Raw genomic sequence first — 20,937 nt, 5'->3', positions numbered from 1 at the left:
TGAAGTCGAGGATGGGAAAACCTGACGGGATTAAGGATCGCGGGGTCTCAGCCTCACACATTGGGGGGCCTTAGCCTCGCAACCAGTTCAGGGCATTGATACGTGGGGTGTATCAGTTTTTTCAACCTGCTGGATGAATGGAATTAACTAAGAACTTGGCTAACATTATCATTACATCGCACTAGCTAGGTTGGCGACTTGGCAGTCAAGGTCGCTCTGAGGGAGTGTTGGTCATACGCGATTGTTAGATGGAGTCGCTAGAGGGAGTGTTGGGGCGAGGGCATGCATCATATCATTTATCATGCATATATATTAACAAGATTAGTTATGTATTTATGAATGTATGCTTTTCATTAAGTTCATAATGTAATTGATGCCTGTTACAACTTAAGATTAATAGTACCTACTGAGTTGATCACTCACTCCCACTCTGGGACGGTGTTTTAAAACACCAACCAGACTCTTCAGTAGTTATAGGTGGTACAGAGTACGAGGAGCCTGACGATGCGAGTCTTGACGAGAAGGATGAGTTATCCTATTTTCAGTTGATGGGCGGTTCGCTGCAGAGTTCGCGAGTGGACTTGGATCGCTGAGCGTTGGATTCAACTCATCATTCCTTTTGGATATATTTTTGTGATTTTATTAGGCAACGCCTTGTGCGACCCATTTATATTAATTTGGGATTATATATATTTAGACTCACTCATCTCAGTAGACTAGTTGTGAATTGTGATTCATGTTTCCAATAATTCCCAGTTACGCATTTAAACCTGATTTATCATAAAACTATAAAAATTGGGTATAGGTGACACTCGGGAACTTGGGAGTCGAGCGTATGCATGACCTTCGATTTTCAGGGTGTTACAAGATGGTATCAAAGCAATGGTTTGAAATTAATTGGGTCATGGGTCATGAACTCACTAATGCGTCTGCTGACTTGAGAGGTTACGCAATAGAAAACACGAAACAATAGGAACCACTCCATTCCCGGACAAGAGATTGGGAACTTGACGGCGTGACTCGTTTCGATTAACTAGAAAATTCGGGGTCTTCCTTCCGCATTATACTTAGAAATTCATCGTCATGGGATTGGAAATCCCATATTACATCTTCCAAAATGGGGCTAGTTTAGCAAAGCCTGTGAAATAAATTTTGAATCCCATTCGACATTCATTCCAGACATGCCCTTCCCAATCTTGAGCTGGGATTTGCATTGTAATCCCATTTAGTACAGCTAAATGTCACTGGCCAACAGGCCTAGGTCTAGGTTCCTCTTCCCAACCTATCCCCTTAAATTCTTCACCTACCTTCACTCTGTTCTTTAATTTTCCCAGTACATGGATAGGATTGAGCCGGAGACTGAATGGTTGGATGGTCAAGACCATCATCCTAGACTGAACGAGTTAATACTGGGCTAAATTTAATAATTCTGACCTATTCTGGGATGAAGACTTAAGGGTGAATGAAAATTTACCAAAAATGAAAGAAATTGTAGAAAAATTAGATTTTGACTACTAACAGGGGAGAATCTCGTGAAACCACTAGGCTCATTGCGTAGATCGGCTTCTCCTACCCCAAATTCATATATGATACATCGACTAACTCATTCCGGTTTATGAGATACGCGCGTCGAAAGATTGACAGTTCAGGGGCCCGGTGTGACCCTGCCCAACTCTCCAGCGGGTCGGCGTGACCCCGCCCGGCCCGAGTTGCCCCGCTAGAAATTTCTACAATTTTGGGTCAAATTCAAAAATTCATATCTCCTTCGTTACAACTCCGATTTAGGTGATTCAAAAGTCATATTGAAGCTTGATGAGTCTAGTTTTATATAAAAATAAGAAAAAAATAAAATAAAAATTATAATATAGTTAAACTTAAGATATTTTACCAACTATCTAAAAATTATTAATTTCAGATAGTGGTTACTCCTAGAATTTTAATAATTTATCTACAATTCCAAATAAGATGAAATTTTGTATGATGACTATAAACTTAATGATAAATCATCATAAAATTTTTAAAAATAATTCAGTTACTAAAAGTATAAGAAACGTTTCAAAAATTAGGGATGTATAGAGCCCATTTCCCTCTACTCCCACTCCATCATCCTCGCTCTCCCATCCTCAAACCCATCTCTTCAAAATCCATCTTCTCCTCCTACAAACTCCCCATCTCCTCTTCCTCATCTCCAAACCACCTTCCCAAACCCTTTCTTAACCATTTTTTTCTCAATCCCATTCTCAAGTCCATCCACAAAATCCCATTCACAAAGCCAACATCAAACCTACTCTCTCCAATTAACTCCCATCTCTTTTTTTTTTCTCATATCCAACCCAAACCCATTTCTAACATACATTCCCCAAAACCTAATATCACACTTCTGTTGCGCAGTACGCCAACAACGCAATGAGCCTAGATCCAATCTCAGGCCTCGCCCACAAATGATAAAGAGGAAGAAATATAAACTAGAAATAGATTAAAACATTCAAAACAAACCACAAGACAAGATATACGTGGAAAAACCCCAAACTAGGGTAAAAAACCACGGATGCAAACTTCCACTATGAAAAACGAAGATTACAAAGCAATATACTAACCTATCCCTTGGAAGCACATAGAAAACCTTTTGCCCACACCTTAGAATAATTTTCCCTTGCTTTTTTCTCTCTATATGAAAAATCATAGGAACCCCTGTTTATAGTTTAGGAAACTCCCCTTCCTGCATCCCAGTTGCGAAAGGACTTGTGACATGAAATCCGTGCAAAATCACGGAACGAATCCGCGTAACCTCGACTGGTCGTGCAGCCTACACGACCGGTCGAGAGGACCCCACGACCGGTCGTGAATGGGCCATGACAAGTCGAACATGTTGGGATAAAAAAACAGTACTCGCTGGACTTTGAGTCGAGCCGGTTCACGACCGGTCGAGCCGGACCCTACGACCGGTCGAGGACGGTCCCAGGTGTGGCTCCACATCTTAACAATCTCCCACTTGGAGACACATCGCCTTAAACCTTCGTCTTCTTCATCCGAAGTGTATTACCTTCCTGTCTTCAAGCCGGAGTGTAAGACCAATCAAAGCTGAACAGAGCTTCAGCTTCTCCCGTGTGACTGCCTTGGTCAGCATATCCGCAGGATTCTCACTTGTATGAATCTTCTTCAGAGCAATCGATCCATCTTCCAGTAACGAACGAATGAAGTGATATCTGATGGAAATATGCTTGATCTTTGAATGAAAGGCTGAATTCTTAGCCAAGTGTATTGCATTCTGACTGTCACTGTACATCTTGCAGTCTGCTTGCTTCTTACCCAACTCTTCCATGAAACCTTGTATCCACACCATCTCTTTGCACGCTTCTGTAGCCGCAACATATTCTGCTTTTGTCGTACTGATAGATACTATCTTCTATAACTGAGAGACCCAACTGACTGCAGTACTACTTAGAGGAAAGACATAACCTGTAGTGCTTCTTCTGTTGTTGATGTCTCCTACCAAATTTGAATCCACATAGCCCTGTAGCTTGATTTCTAATCCACCATAGGACAACCTTACATCCTTAGTACCTACCAGGTATTTAAGAATCCACTTCACAGCTTTCCAATGTTCCTTCCCGGGGTTGTTCATGAACTTGCTAACAACTCCCACTGCTTGAGCAATGTCTGGCCTCGTGCTCACCATAGCATACATGAGACTCCCAATAGCTGACGCGCATGGGACTTTAGCCATGTAGTCTCGTTCCTCTTGCGTCTTTGCACCTTGCTCCTTAGATAGCTTGAAGTGGTTGGCTAATGGAGTGCTAACTGGCTTAGTACCTCCCACATTGAATCGATCAAGTACCATGGTTATGTACTCTGCTTGTGACAAAATCAGTTTCTTATTTTTTCCTGTCACGCTTTATCCTCATGCCTAGGATGTTTTGCAGCTCCTAAATTCTTCATGGCAAATTCTCTAGACAGTTGTCTTTTGAAATCTGAGATGTTCTTTATGCTTGAATCGGCCATATGCATATCATCAACATACAGATGAAGGATGATGTATGACGTATCAAACTTCTTCAAATAGCAACAATGGTCTGCATGACATCTTCTATAACCGTTTCCCGACATGAAACTGTCGAGTTTCTTGTACCACTGCCTCGGGGCCTGCTTCAGGCCATATAAACTCTTCTTCAGTCTGCACACTTTTTTCTCCTTTCCTGGTACCACGTATCCTGTCGGCTGATGCATATATATCTCTTCTTCAAGGTCCCCATGAAGAAAGGCTGTCTTAACATCTAGCTGCTCTAGATATAAGTCCTCTGTAGCTATTATACTCAAGACCATACGAATCATAGACATTTTCACCACAGGTGAAAATATTTCAGTGAAATCGATACCTGCCTTTTGTTGAAACCCTTTCACAACCGGTCTAGCCTTGTACCGTTTCGAACCATCATGCTCCTCCTTCAATCTATAAACCCACTTGTTATGAAGAGCTTTCTTACTCATAGGTAGGGTGACTAGCTCCCATGTATGATTAGACTCAAGAGAGTCCATTTCCTCATCCATGGCTTGCTCCCACTTAACCCGTATATCTGACTTTAATGCCTCTTTAAAATATTCCAGTTCACCATTATCTGTCAACAGTAGATAATGTAAGGAGGGTGAGTATCGGACTGTGGGTCTCCTCTCCCGAGTAGACCTTCTCACAACCGGTGTATGCGGCTCTACCTCATAATGCTCCTGTGCATGATCATCCTGTAGCACTGTAACACCCGTGTCTTATAACTCTTCCATCTCTATGAATTCTTTCTCCTCAGCCTTATTTTCCTACACACTGTCCTTATGTATCACTTTTTCATTGAAGATTACGTCCTTGCTTCTAATGATTTTCTTATTTTTTGCATCCCAAAACCTGTAGCCAAAATCATGCTGCCCGTAGCCTATAAACGTGCACCTCCGGGACTTCGCATCCAGCTTGTTTCTGTGCTATGCATCAATGTGAACATATGAAGTGCAACCGAACACTTTGAGATGTGCAAGGTTCACTTCTTTCCCAGTCCACGTTTCTTCTGGTAGCCCAACATCCAATGGTGCTGAGGGACTTCTGTTGATGAGATATACGACAGTTTTCATAGCATCTGCCCAAAAAGTCTTGGGCAACCCTGCATTAGCCTCATGCTCCTGGCGCGCTCAAGGATGGTCCTGTTAATGCGCTCAGCCACACTATTCTGCTGTGGTGTCCCTGGAATCATTTTCTGATGTTTGATTCCATTTGCTACACAATACTCCTCAAATCTCTTATCACAGTACTCTCCCCCATTATCAGATCTGAGACATTTTACTATTCTACTTGTCTCGTTTTCTACCATAACTTTTCACTTCTTAAATACGTCAAATACATCAGATTTTTACTTTAAGAAATAGACATACAGTTTTCTACTAGCATCATCAATAAAAGAAATAAAATAACGTGAGCCACCAAGAGATGATACCTGTGCCGGTCCCCACATATCAGTGTGTACAAGCTCCAATAGATGCGTCTTTGGAGTGCGTCCTGTCTTCTTGAAACTTACTTTCTTCTACTTGCCATATACACAGTCCTTACAGAATTCTAAGTCAATAGACTTCAGCCCTGGTAGCTTCCCTTTTGACAATAACACTTTTATCCCTTTCTCACTCATGTCCCAACCTCTGATGCCATAACTGCCCATTCACTCCAGTTGATGCGACTGAGAGTGAACAATACGATCCTGAAGTCACGTATAAAGTACTTTCCTTTTTCCCTCGAGATATCACCAAGGCACCTTTTGTGATCTTCTAGGAATCATTAGTGAATGTCGTTACATAACTGGTATCGACCAATTACCCCACTGAGATCAAGTTACGTTTTAAACTCGGTACATGTCTGACATCCTTCAATTTCAAAACCGTTCCGTCTTTCTGATTGACATGAACGTCTCCCTTTTCAACAATACTGCACGACTCATCATCACCCATGTAGACTCTCCCAAAGTCACCTGACACATAATCACGCAGAACTTCCTTACATGAATTGGCATGAAACGAAACACCCAAGTCTATAACCCAAGACTCATTCCTCGCATCAAGAGATAAGATTAAGGCCTCTGTGTCACTCTCCTCAGATAGATTCAGTGAATCCTTCCCACCTTGAGAGCTTCCTTCTTGTTTCTTGAGCGTCCTGTAATCACGTTTCATGTGCCCCTTCTTGCCATAATGTTAACACCCGTCTTTGTCTTTCGGTCCCTTGGACTTCTTCCTTGACTTAGAACGCCCGTGTTTATTGCCTCCTTTGTTCAGCAATCTTCCTCTTCCTTCAACATTTAGAGCATTCTCTGAATCTCTTGAAACTCCTGATGCCTTTCTTCTAGATTCTTCGTTGAGAATTAAACTGACCACATCATCAAATTTCAACTTTGTCGACCCTGAAGAGTTGCTCACAACAATCACCAAACCATCCCATCTGTCTGGTAAACTGGATAAGATCAATAACGACCTTACCTCATTCTCAAAAATAATGCCAACGGATTCCAATTGGCTCGTGACTGTATTGAACTCATTTAGATGTTCAACCACGCTCCCACCATCTGACATCTTCATGTTGAATAACTGTTTCATAAGATGAACCTTATTAGATGCTGAGGGTTTTTCATACATGGCGGCTAGGGTTTCCATTAATTCTTTTGTCGTTTTTACCTTGGATATATTGAAGGCGACAAAGAGAGTCGGATCGTTCCTAAAGCCTTCTTATCCAGTAAAAACTATTCATCATCTGTCATCTTTTCTGGTTTCTTCTCTTTTCTTCCTAGAGGAATATAGAGGTCCTTCTAATACAGATAATCTTCCATCTGCATCTTGCAGAAGGCAAAGTTTAAACCATCAAACTTCTCAATTCTAGTTTTCACTTCTTCCGTCATCGCTTCCAATAGAACTAAACCAATAGCTCTGATACCAGTTGTTGCGAGCACGCCAACAACGCAGTAAGCCTAGATCTAATCTCAGGCCTCACCCACAAACAATAAACAGGAAGAAATATAAACTAGAAATAGATCAAAGCATTCAAAACAAATCACAAGACAAGATATACGTGGAAAATCCTAAACTGGGATAAAAAATCACGGATGCAAACTTCCACTATGAAGAACGAAGATTACAAAGCAATATACTAACCTCTCCCTTAGAAGCACATAGAAAACCCTTTGCCCACACCTTAGAATAATTTTCCCTTGCTTTTTTCTCTCTATATGAAAAACTCTAAGAACCCCTATTTATAGTTTAGGAAACTCCCCTTTCTGCATCCCAGTTGCGAAAGGACTTGCGACACGAAATCCGCGTAAAATCGCGGAACGAATCTGCGTAACCTCGACTGGTCGTGCAGCTTGCACAACCGGTCGAGAGGACCCCACGACCGGTCATGAATGGGCTACGACCGATCGAACACCTCGGGATAAAAAAAACAATGCTCGCTGGATTTTGAGTCGAGCCGGTCCACAACCGGTCGAGCCGGACCCTACGACCGGTCGAACATGGCTCACGACCGGTCGAGAACGGTCCCAGATGTGGCTCGACATCTTAACAACTTCATTCCCAAATCCCACTCCATTCGCTCATTCACTCTCAAAACCCATTACAAAAAATAAAATAAAATAAAATAAAATTCCCTTCTCCTTCTCCACTTCTTCAACTTTTCTCAAATCTCACTACCCACTCTCTCAAATTTGCATATTCTCAAATCCCATTTTCCAAAACCTATCTCCAACCATGGTACCTCTATGTAATATGTTCTTCAATGGGACTTGACATGTAATTTTAATTGAAGAGGCGCATTGTGTGTGAGATTATTTGTTTACCAACTATTAAATATTCTTTTACTGGATAAGAATCATAATGTCCTGTTTACTAGGCGTCAGAGTGTTTGTTTATTATTATTATTATTATTATATATGTAATTATTTTTTTAAAAGTATTCTGGACTTATTTTTCTTTTCAACCATGTCTGAAGAATAGTCTGTTGGAAATCACGTAATCTCAAAGAGTTCTTGTAAAGCAAGTAGAATTTGAACTGTAAAAAATTTCAGGGCAATAGTGCCACCGCCTCACTTTAACTGATCAGCCAGTCAGGCCTTGCATATTAGTACCCCAACAATTTGAAAAATTAATTTTTATACTTTAGCATAGATTGATCATTAGATTGTTGCAATTGAAATTTTTTATATAAGGTTTGATAATAATCAAGAGGCAACAATTTACTGTCCATTTTCAACTTCATTTTAGCCCAATTATTAATCTTTTCCATTCCCTTCCTTTCATTAGTCAATTGGTGTTGTTGCCACCAAACGAGCACACCCTTTGAGTTTTGTGGCCACAGACCTTAATTCCTTTCCATTCTCCAAAGCTTTCCAAATAAAGAAGGCTGCTAAAGATGCTATGTACTCTACCTAATCAATGGGATTTAAGTTGTTTTTAGGATCCAACACATCAACCTGGATGGTGTGATCTGACCCTTCAATAGCTTAGGCCAGGTATTCTATCCGATAAGTTGCCTTTGTTGTCATGTTGGAGCTGTAACAAAAGTTGAGTCCTGATTGACTTCAGTAGCTCTCTCCAAATCACCCTCATCACTTCCTGAGCCTTGGTTTGTTGCAGCAAATGGAAGGAGGCACCCTCGTCCTCGACGGACCCAGAAGAATAGTAGCTTAACTTTAAGGAAATTAGTAGTTATTTTGAGTCAATTAGGACTACTTCCATGTATTGAAGATAGTTAGAACTTTTGCTTGATTAGTCTATTTTTCGTTTATGTTTAGAATATCTAGTAATACATGTAAATCCATACTGTAGGATGTAACTGGTCATACTAATGACACTTTGAATCCAATATGAATATATGGATTGCCTTGGAATTTTCTTGTCGCCTTGTGAATGCTTGTACGTATGATTGCCTTACTGTGTCTTTATTAGCGTTATTAGCACTTCAAACCACCAGAATACCTTAAAACTTTTGACTATTCCTTCATTCTTGAAATTTATGAAATCGAAGTGTAGTCTGCTCATAACCCCCTAGCCCTAAGATTGAAATGGTAGTTCATACAAAATTTTGTGCCTTTAGAAACTTTTTAGGATGTTCTTTGACCATAGGAATATCGAGAGATTTATTAACCCCTAATTTGGATATAAATTAAAATGAGGACTCTCGTAAACCAAGACCCAAAGGACAACCTTATAAATAGGAGATTTAAACTTTCCAATGATGACCTTTCCCTAAACATTTAGATTGATCAGACTACGGAATTACAAAACCATACATTTACAAAGTATTCGCGACTTAACCCAATTCTCGATCCTGGGTGAATACCAACAGAATCACTGCTTGACCGGGCAGAAGTCCAAGATTTGCCAGGACTAGGAAGGGATACAACGATCTTTCTGCCCTGGTTAGGCAGATGATCGATGTATGGGATCAAAGCCTACCACGACTGTCTTTTCGTATTAGCCCAATCATAAAGAGTAGAATATACCACCCTTAGGTAAAATTTATTATTGAATACTTAGCACGATAATGAAGATTTTGACATTTGTTTTCAGACCTTAAAAGTGAAAACTTTTAAGAGGGGTAGATCACAATGAGCTAGGCTACTGTATTTATTATATACCCTAAAATGTATATAAACCCGAAACCAACAAAACTTGAGCAAATAAAATGATAATATCTTTCCTTATTACCCTTAGGCAATTTTGGGGTTGAAATTATTTTAAAGGGGGGTAGATTGTAACATCGTGGATTTTCACTATTTTGGATTTTCAAAAAATTCTAGAATTTTTTTTAGTAATTAACTTATATTATCATTTACTGACTGTTAACGCTCAATGTTAATCTATACACGTGTGGAACTAGTAAACAATCGCACAAGTCTGATTAATCAACCGTAGGAAGCCAACGAATCCGTCCGATCACTTGAACATCATGTGTAGCCTCATGATTTACTCACATAGGACCCAAATCTAACTGATCCATCGCTAACTAATCAAGACAAGCATAACTAAATTAAAGATCTAATCGAAGCCGAGTCAGATAAGGCCCGAATCTTAACTAATAGACTAAATCAACCCCGTTGCTCTTTTAGCCTAAAACCGATGGTTTAGAGTAATCATGACCAAATCTCCACTTTCACTAGTTATAAATAGGTCACATTATGAATATATTTAATCCAAAACCTAATCATTTTTCACGAGAAATCTCACTACCAAATTCATTCCAGAAATGCCCTGATTTTCCGAACAAGCTCTACACCGCTCGTTGGTGGGCCACTAGTTACAAAACTATAGAATAATGTCCGTCTTACTGGGCTTAGCGTCCATCGCGGGAGTCGGACTTGGGTACTGCCCAAAACCACTCAACTTGAGCCAAAGGATGAGTGCATGAGAAGTGCAAATACCCTAAAGAAAGAAGTTGAAACTTAAGTAAATTGGGTCGTCCACTCTTACGCAAAGTTCAGGATTTCAGACTGTTGATTTATGACCAAACTTCACACGTGGAGTAAAGATATTTCCTTGCTCATATCCATATAGCCGCGGCCCCGATCGACTATTGGTGACCGTTGAACAGACTTCTAATTATATATGTTGATTGGCGCATCCAAATGGTGGGCCGATCGTATCCATACCTAGATCATCATTAAGGCTAACCATCCTATGGTGTATATCAACTTATACACCTCATAGTGGGCCCTAGAGCTTAGAAAGACCCTCCCATAGGTCTAGTATAGTAAAAACTCAACACTTGGGGCCATTTGCACCAAATCTGGCATTATAAAAGGGGCTTCTTTTGGGCACCCCTCTCCCCATACGATTTTGCCCTAGAGAAGGAAAGAGAGAAGAGAGAAAAGGGAGAAGAGAAAGAGGAGAAAGGAGGAGAAAGAGAGAGGAAGAAGGAAGGAAAGGAGTGTGTGGTAGGAGGTGGGGCCCAAGGAAGCTTGGAACCTTAAAGAAATACATTTCCCTCCCATATCCACAACTACAAGCCACTTCCATTCGAATGGGGAGGTAAGCACCCATCCTTTTTGGTAATATTTGGGGTTAAGCTAGGAAATGCATGTAATCCTAACATGCAAGTTCATTTGGCTCAGGATCTCTACGAATCGACCCGCGAGTTTGGCAACCCTAGATCGCTTCCTAACGTCTTTAACGATCCATAGGTGCGGAATATTAACCTTAAGTAGCCTAGCACCAATTTCATTATGAGTTTAATGATTTTGAATGCTTGGATGATGTGTTTGGAGGACCTAGAGAGAAACCTAGGAAGCACCTTACCCTTGATTCTATAATTTTAACATGGAGTAGTTGTGGCATGTTTGTTGCTTAATGTTGTATGCTCATGTCTTGTGATTCGTGTGTGATGTTCCTTATAGCATGTTTGTTGCCTCTCGTATGATAGGGTAGGAAATTAATGATTACATGCCCATGACTTGTTGATCCATATACGATGTATTGTATAGCATGTATGACTCATTAACACTTGTGCTTGTGTTCCTACGATGTATGAAATGCTTATCTTCCTCACTAACCCACACAATACACTTGCACCTTTAGTTCACTTCATGATTTGCTTTGCTTGGTAGAGAAATTGAGATTCTATGTTGGAAGTTATGGACGCATGTTTTCACTTATATTAGAGGATAACTATGTTTGTGGCATGTTTTGAATTACCATCAACCTTAGGGTTGGTTAGAAAAATGAGAAAAGTGAAGGTGGTCCCGCTGGTAGGACTATCCTGAGGTTAAACCCATGGAATTGGACGAGTGTGTGTGGGCGACAGTACTTAGACTACATGGGTTACTTGTACCCGATGTCATCTGTCACGTGCTTGCCTGACTTGTATGGTTTAGCTTATTTACTGACTAACCTTGTTTGTTAACCCTGTTTGCTCACATATGTATGAAACTTGGAACACCCTACAACCGTTGTAACCCATCGATAACTAAATTGAAATTGATCCACCACCTCATGAGCCGGGCATGGTGGAATGGGACACTGTATCCAAGCTGTCGGCCTACGCTGGGGTGACGCGCCTCCCAGTACTGACCGCGAGTGATCCCACATTTCAGCACTCCCCATGTGCTTGAAGTCGGGGATGGGAAAAACCTGACGGAATCAAGGATCGCGGGGTCTCGGCCTCACACATTGGGGGGCCTTGGCCTCGCAACCAGTTCAGGGCATTGATACGTGGGGTGTATCAGTTTTCTCAACCTGTTGGATGAATGGAATTAACTAAGAACTTGGCTAACATTATCATCACATCGCACTAGCTAGGTTGGTGACTCTGCAGTCGAGGTCGCTCTGAGGGAGTGTTGGTCATACGCGATCGTTAGATGGAGTTACTCGAGGGAGTGTTGTGGCGAGGGTATGCATCATATCATTTATCATGCATATATATTAACAAGATTAGTTAGATATTTATGGATGTATGCTTTTCATTAAGTTCATAATGTAATTGATGCTTGTTACAACTTAAGATTAATAGCACACACTGAGTTGATCACTCACTCCCACTCTGGGATGGTGTTTTAAAACACCAACCAGACTCTTCAGTAGTTGCAGGTGGCGTAGAGTATGAGGAGCCTGACGACGCGAGTCTTGACGAGGAGGAAGAGTTGTCCTATTTCCAGTTGATGGGCGGTTTGCTGCAGAGTTCGCGAGTGGACTTGGATCGCTGAGTGTTGGACTCAGCTCATCATTCCTTTTGGATATATTTTTGTGATTTTGTTGGGCAATGCCTTGTGCGACCCGTTTATATTAATTTGGGCTTGTATATATTTAGACTCACTCATCTCAATAGACTAGTTGTGAATTGTGATTCATGTTTCCAATAATTTCCAGTTGCGCATTTAAACCTGATTTATCATAAAACTATAAAAATTAGGTATAGGTGACACCCGGGAACTTGGGAGTCGAGCGTATGCATGACCCCCAATTTTTAGGGTGTTACACATCCAAATCGTCCATAAGTTGCTGTCCTTCATGTTCACCCCATATCCTAAGAATCAGCCCAATCCAACACATAGGTGGGTCATATGCCACTTGGAACATTTGGGATGTGGTGGCCCACCATTAAAGACTTACCAATTGTATGTGGGGCTTATCAAGTTTTGCATATGCCTTCCAATCCATTTAGAAGATCCACTAGCTGGATGGACACCCCAAAATTGAGGCCATTCCAAAACTTAAGAGGGGGCACCATGTGAGTTTGGAGTTTTAGTCATGATTTTACATGGTGTGGCCCACCTGAGTTTTGGACACAAGTGCACAACCAAACTGAACCTGGCCAAATCCGATTCAACTCGGATCGGTTAAGCCCAGTATGAGTTAGGATCGGATCGAGTCAGATGACCTTGACTCGGTCCCAAATTGGACCAAGTTTGGGTCAGATTATTCAAAACTCAGACCGAGTCGAGTTGGGATTTGCGGGGAGTTGTGGGCCACAATCGTTGATTAGTTAGGTGATATGAACTATTCAGACGACGCATTAGGGGGCCAAGACCCTAACCAAGGAGAGAAACTGAGTTTTTCAATGCACCTCTTGCCAAAAACAGGGTCCAAACGCGGGTCGCCTTGTGTTTTGTTGTGTAACATGTATGTGCTGCGTAAGCATGATCCAACACTGTCCCCAGCCCTCTAAACTGCCCCTGGAGCTTATAAAAGAGAGAGAGAGAGAGAGAGAGAGAGAGAGAGAGAGAGAGAGAGAGAGAGAGAGACCATCTTTAGGGAGTGGAGACGTGGAGGAAGAGAGAGAAAGAGAGAAAAAAAGAACGAGGACGAGTAACCGGCTACCTCTTCTTCCTTCCTTTGTGGTTTTTTCTTCATTTGATGCTTATCTGAGTTCTTAGTTTGATCATGATTATGATTGGCTAAACCTCTTAGCTAGGGCTAAGAGGTGAAGCTTGTAGCGTGATGGGTAGTTTTCTACAGCTTCAATTCTTGTTTATGAACTCTCCTTGATTATAGTTTTATTATATGAAATATTCATAGTCTTTAATGGTTTATTGTGACTTAAATTATAATGGATCTACGATAGCTTTGAGTATTTTCTATGCATGTATAGAGGTTATGGTCGTAGGAGCCTTGTTGTTCACCATCGTCTCATGGGCATGGTTGGATGCCGGAACCCTTCCTAACATTCATAACTCTCTCAGATTAGATGTGGATTGGTTAAATTCTATTGTTTACTTTATCTCATGAGCATGGTTTTGTGATGGAATTAAGTCTAATTCTCATACCTCTCATCTCTTGAAAACTGGATCAAGGAAGTTTAGATTTGATTTTAATGGTTATATCCTCCGATTGGATGAAGATGGGACTCTAAGTCTAATTGTGTTCTTGAATCAAGCGTAGATCTCCCTGATCTCTACAAGTGGATCCTTGAAAACCTTAGTTTCCCACCTTTGAATTTTATAAGTTTTAGTTAATAGTTCACCATCATTCTCTTAAATTTACCTAATTTAGATTATATCTTCATCTTGTTTTAATTACTTTCAGAATACGTACAAGGTTCAATCCCTGTGGATTCGACCTCAGTCTTACCGAGATTATTACTACATCGTAGCCCTACACTTGGGGTTGTGAACAGTTACTTTGTAGTGCCATCACCAATTCAACCATGACTACCTTCTAGATAATGGCATACTCCAATTGCCATCTATGCTACCTTGAATTACTTGTCTTATTAGACCATCCATGGATCACCAAACTACCCATATGAGATTTGGTACAAGATTTTGGGGCCATAAATCACATTACATCTTACATCGACAACCTCAATGGTTATTCCGACTACAATGGTGAAGAGATGGCGAAAGTAGAAAATGGCACATGTTTGGACATACTCTACATTTAAAATTCTAACTTATCTATGAAGTCTTTTATATTGGATTTTAATGATATATTATATGTTCCCTCAAGTTGTTTGCTTATCATTTTACTCGAAATAACGATATATATATATATATATATATATATATATATATATATATATATATATATATATATATATATATATATATATTCAACCTACTCATTTTGCCATTAAGGATTAATGTTTAGGGAAGATCCTCTGTCAAGGACCCATTAACAACAACGAGCTTTATGAATTCATCCCTCATCAGATATATCACCAATAAAGCGGCTCGTATTGGTGATTGACAATCCATTGAACGGCGGCATAATCAGTTTGAAAACACAGCATTTCGCAGGGTTCATTATATTCTTAATAAATGGTCTTCCAGCTTTCGAATAAAGTTCATAAATGATGTGGTCTATCAAATAGGCAAATCCCCACACCTTTCTTTTTCCAGTTAGGCATCTATAAGTACTAGCCCTTTGGATTTCATCTATTCTGATGTATGGGGCTCGCTCCAATACCAACTATAAATTGACATCGTTACTATGTGCACTTTTAAAATAATTTAACTAAATTTACTTAAGTGTTTTCTCTTTTTAATAAATTCGATATCTTGTCCACTTTTTAAATGTTTAAGTTACCTATTGAAAATCTTTTTCTCATAAAATTAAAGAGTTTTAGTGTAATTGGGGTGGAGAGTTTTGCCCTCTATCTCATTATACACTCATGCCGTAGTGGGATTTCACCACCTATCGATACTCGAACCCTTGACCAGGTGTTGAAACTCCTGAGAGTCTACCACCGGATCAAGATTAAGGATCCGAATAGTTTATCGCTAATCATGTCTTCACACACATGAACAAAATGGTGTGCATAAAAGAAAATTCAAACACCTCGTGAAATCTAGATTAACTCTCATGACCCATGGCTTTGTTCCAATCCAATTTAGAATCATGCACTTGAAGTCGTGGTCTATCTAATTAATCGCCTTCTCATGTCAAATCTTAAGAATAAATCAACAGATGAAAATTTTATTCAGATGTGGGTTGGACTATATTTTGTTGCTTAGTTTTATATAGGCTTGCCATCTTTTATTGTGCCCAACATGGGTCTACTAAGTATGTACTTGGCTGTAGCTCACGCCATTCAGGCTTCAATTTCTTTAATCTCACTAGAGGTACACTTGTACTTTAGTTCTACCAAATTTAAACATGAATGTTAGATCAATATGATTTTTGGGTTCAATGGTTAATATGAGCAAGCATACCTGATGAACGGGGTGGATTACGTGAAAGTTACACCCATATACCTCTGGGTTAGAGACACTAACCAGGCGTGAGGTATGCTGCAGCGGTTCCTTCCAACGGATAGTTGGCTTCAAGTGCCCCCGCCGCGAATCTTACCCAACTTTTAAATTCAAAAATGGAGAACCCAATTCAGTCACTTGCAAATCACAACCTTACAACCCATCTTAGTATCCACTCTCATGCGAGAGCGAGCTGAGAGAGATGAAACATAGATGCTGCGTAGCTATAAAGCAGTTGTAGCCAAAATTCTATTAAATCCTTACAAAAGCAAAGTAAACAACATGATATAAGTAAGAGCTACGCATCTTCCAACAGCTTCTCAAAAAAAAAAAAAAAAAAGCAAAGAAAAACTCTTGTAAACAAGTCTCTCAATACTAACTTGGCATATTTAGAGATAGTGTGCCAGCCTGGCATGTGTATGTAGGATCCGGGCCATTGGTCAAGTGGGTCCCTCCATGGCCGAAAAATTGAACCGGTTGGATCATCAGATGAGCCACACTTGTACATTCTAGATTGTCTGTCAATTTTTTATGTCTTTTTCTTATGCATGTGTTATACTCCTGATGAGTGGACCACTCTTATTTTTGGACAGAATACATGATTTATGAAGGCCCACTTTTGAACAGCTCGGATCTTGTGCACACGTGCCATGCCAACATGTGTTTGTGCTAGTAGTTTTCGCATATCTCTTGTTCTTACATTCCTTCTAAACCCCTACCAAATCCTCTTCTAATCATAACTCTAATGGGTTTTAAGGCTTGATGGTGTTTGATGAATCCTTGAGCCTGTCAGACAGTTTGTAACTGTCGAACTGGCACGGATCTGCATCAATCAGCAGCTGGACGACTTCTTTCATGGTGGGGCGAAGAGCTGGGGCCGAACAAGTGCAACGGATGGCAATTCTCAATGCTTGGATCATCTTGTCCCTGAATGAGCCCGATAATCGCTTGTCTAAGACATTGAACACCCCTTCTTTGGTTGGGATCTTTTGCGAGACCCATAAGATGATGTTCATGTTCTCGCCAGATTCTGCTTCGATTGGTTTTTTCCCAGTAATCAGCTCCATCAGTACTACTCCAAAGCTGTATACATCGCATTTGATTGTCGCCTTAGATGAACACGCATATTCTGTTATCAGGAATGAGAAGACATCGATCCGTATTTCAGTAGTGAAGGAAGATCATTTATGTTTTGAATCAATTTAGATAAATGAAATGGAGATAGAATTCTAAAACAGCTAGAGAATGAATGAACTTCCTCCCATTAAGGTTTTGTTTGGATGTCCCCAGATGCATTTCCACTCAAATCAGGATTTCCAATGTTTAAGGTCCAATCTGCAATGCCAGCAATCACGATTTCATGCCAAGAAACAATAGCCTGCCTGACAAATACAGTTCTGTTGGATCAACATGTGTTTTGTTTTGTCCAAATATGCGGTCTACTTGTGATTTGGGTACATCCAAACACATCATCTTGTAAAACTACACATGCTTTTCATATGCATTAAGTTCAAATATAATCCAACCAAATCAAGATTCAATTCAGAGGGATTAATAAAAAAATTCAGAAGCAAAGATAGAATTTCAATGAATAAATATGCAAACTGTGAAATGACAATGCAAACAAACATTCTATCAAAGATTACTGAAAATATTTAAGATTTTTGAGTAAAAACCAATTTTAAATCAGACCCAAAAATTGAAATTGAAATAGAATTACATCGAAATTCCATTACCAGGTGCCAAGTATCCATAGGTTCCAGCGATGACGGTAGTTGTTGGTTCGTTTCCACCTCTTCCTTGCAAGATCTTTGCAACTCCAAAATCTGCAACCTTGGGCTGAAAATCTGCACTCAGTAGTATGTTGGTTGATTTGATATCCCGGTGTATGATCGGTGGTGACAGATCATGGTGCAGGTAAGCTAGACCTTGCGCTACGCCGAGCGCAATCATATGCCGGGTGGGCCAATCAAGAAATCCCTTCCCTTGATGCAGCGCGTCCCACAGATTACCATTCGGCATGTATTCGTAAACCAATAGATTTGAATCCAAGTACGAGAAGCAGCAGTAGAGCTTGACAATGTTGTTGTGGCAGATGTTTCCGACAGTCTCAATTTCCGCCTTCAATTCCCGATCAAGAAACAGCTGATCAGATGACGGGTCCTTTTTCTTTCTATTCCACAGCTTCTTCACTGCAACCGATCGTCCATCGCTCAATTCGATCCTGTAAACGGTCCCGGATCTTCCATACCCCACCACGTTCTTGTCAATCAAGGCCTCGACGATCTCCCGATGGGCGAAGCTCAGCTTATGGAAGCTTTTAACGTCGTAGCAGGCAGATGATGCCGACAACATTCTGCCCTGCTCTGTAACTACTCTTTCTTTCTGACACCGGCGTCTTAGATACAAGAGAAGTCCAAGAATCACGACTGAGGAAGAAATCCCAACTACCCAAATGCTGTTTCCCCGCTTCCGGCTGGTGGGCTGCCGGCAGAGAGGGAGAATCGGGTCTGTCAAGTTGTAAGAGACAGGAAGACAGAGTCCTGGATTACCCGCAAAGCTGTTCAGCAATCCTTCTTTGATCAGTGGAAGTGGGACCGGACCCGAGAGCTGATTATTCGAGAAATCCAGAGAATTGGGCATCAATTCACAGAGTCTTGAAGGGATTTTTCCAGTGAGAAGATTATTTGAAAGATTGAGGACGTTGAGAGATTTCAACATCGAAAACGATTCGGGTATGGAAGAAACTAGCCTATTGCACTGCAACATTAGTAAATTCAGCTTTCTTAAATTGGCAATATCAGATGGAATTGGACCCGATAAGAAATTGTTACTCAGATCCATTTTCACCAAAGTGCTAGCCCACGCAATCTCAATCGGCAAAGAACCCAAAATCCGATTGCTCTGTATGTAAAGCTCCGACAAGTTCTTGGCGTTTCCGATGGATTTTGGAAGTGGACCATCAAGATGGTTGAAACCCAAATCGATGATCGAAACATGTGGAAGACCCAAAAGTCCTTCTGGGATCGGACCGTCCAAACGGTTATTACTGACACGAAACCGAAGAAGCGATTCACATTTCACATAATTCTCCGGCAAACGGCCGGAGAACTGATTGTCCAACACAAGAAAATAGAGCAACTTCCCTCTATTGCAAATCTCTGTTGGCAATCCGCCGGAAAGACGATTTTCAGATAAATCCAATCCGATGAAATCCGAAAACTGGCCTAGATTGGGTGGAACACTACCTGTAAGAAAATTCTCATAGAGAGATAACAGATTCAAAGACGTCGAATTCCCAATCGCAGGTGGGATTTCTCCACTGAGACTGTTGTTGTATAGCTGCAAGCATTGGAGATTCGGGAGTTTACACAGGTTCTCCGGTATTCTTCCGGTCAGTCGATTGACGGAGATGTCGACATCTCTCAATTGAGTCAGGTTTCCAATCTCCGGCGGTATTTCACCAGTCAGCTGATTATAGTAAAGCTCGAGGAATTGCAGGTTCTTGAGCCGCCCGATCTCTGCCGGAATCCGTCCGATGAGGAAATTCCCACTCAGTTCGAGATCAATGAGTGACGTCATGTTTCCGACGGATGGTGGGATGTGGCCTTGAATGGAGCATGTGGAAAGTATCATTTGTTTGAGCTTTTTCAGTCGATCGATGTAGTTGGGAAGCTGCCACTTAGTAAATCTACCCATCTGGTTGAAATTCAGAACTTCAAGATTAGTGAGATCGAACACAGATGTCGGGAAATCGCCTGAGAAGTGGTTGTTGGAGAGATCCAGGAGGCGGAGTGATTTCAACGGTGAGAAATCTGGAAGGGACCCAACAAGGAATAAAGAGCTGAGATTAAGCTCTTCTAGTAAAGAACAATTGAGGATGGTTGATGGTAAGTGGATGCGGATGCCGGTGTTGGCCAGCCGGAGTATGATGAGCTTAGGCAGATAGGAGCATATGTGTGGCGGGAGATGGCCAGCTAAGGAGAAACCGGAGACGTCGATTTTTGTGACGTGGCCATCATCGTCGCAGGTAACACCGTTATAGTGACAGTAAGGAGTTGGGGCGGTGATGGAGGAGGTGTGGTTCCATTGAGAGATGGAGTTTCCAGTGAGGGAGGTTTTCATGAGAGTGAAGAAATGGGATTGGTTTTGGAAGGTGGTTTGGAAGGAGAGATTGATGAGAGAGAGAAAGGAGAGTAGGTGTAGGAGTTGTGTGAGAAGAGCCATGACAGAGAGAGATCTTGTTTTTTTTTTTTCCTCTTGTGGGTGTTCTTTTATGTATGAGAGATCAACCTTCTTTCTTCTCTTGTGGGTATTATATTCTTCAATTCATGAGAGAAAGATAGACCTCTTGAGGATGTGTATGAGAGAGAGAGGGTATGGTTGAGAGAGAGAGAGAGAGAGAGAGAGAGAGAGAGAGAGAGGGTGGTTGATGGAATCGGGTGTGTTGGAAGAATGCTAAGCAGTGGTTTTGAGTGTAGTGTGTGGAGGGGTCGCACCCTTCTTTCTCATATTAAAGACTATTTTACCATTCTGGAAGTGGATAGTGTACTGCCCTGCCGAAACCATAATCCGTACAGTCAGCGTTCTGTGGGGGCCACTGTGATATATGGATTTTCTCCACGCCGTCTATCCATTGTTTTCAGAAAATTTTAGTGTATGACCTAAAAAATGAGGAAGATCCAAGGCTCGAATCAACCACACAGTGAGGATTGAACATCCACCATTAGGGGCCGTAGAA

The 20,937-nt window shown here is 41.0% G+C and overlaps 1 protein-coding gene across 2 annotated transcripts; it reads right to left on the bottom strand.

Annotated features, from left to right (window-relative positions):
* Nucleotides 1-16,659: 16,659 nt before the first annotated feature.
* Nucleotides 16,660-20,592, bottom strand: LOC131218792 (receptor protein-tyrosine kinase CEPR1-like). Of its 2 annotated transcripts, none has more exons than XM_058213593.1 (2): nt 17,933-20,592; nt 16,660-17,325 (listed from the first exon to the last, which is right to left on the bottom strand). In XM_058213593.1, the coding sequence occupies exons 1-2, from the start codon at nt 20,421-20,423 to the stop codon at nt 16,949-16,951; spliced, it is 2,868 nt and encodes a 955-aa protein (XP_058069576.1). In that variant the 5' UTR covers nt 20,424-20,592; the 3' UTR covers nt 16,660-16,948. The 2 variants fall into 2 exon arrangements, with proteins under 2 accessions (XP_058069576.1, XP_058069578.1); XM_058213595.1 differs by having other exon boundaries at nt 17,192-17,531.
* Between the last annotated feature and the right edge of the window lie 345 nt (nt 20,593-20,937).

The sequence above is a fragment of the Magnolia sinica genome, chromosome 11 (assembly GCF_029962835.1).
Source record: "Magnolia sinica isolate HGM2019 chromosome 11, MsV1, whole genome shotgun sequence".
NCBI lineage: Eukaryota > Viridiplantae > Streptophyta > Magnoliopsida > Magnoliales > Magnoliaceae > Magnolia > Magnolia sinica.
The sequence above is the reverse complement of the archived record's forward strand: the minus strand, read 5'-3'. Positions and strand labels throughout refer to the sequence as shown.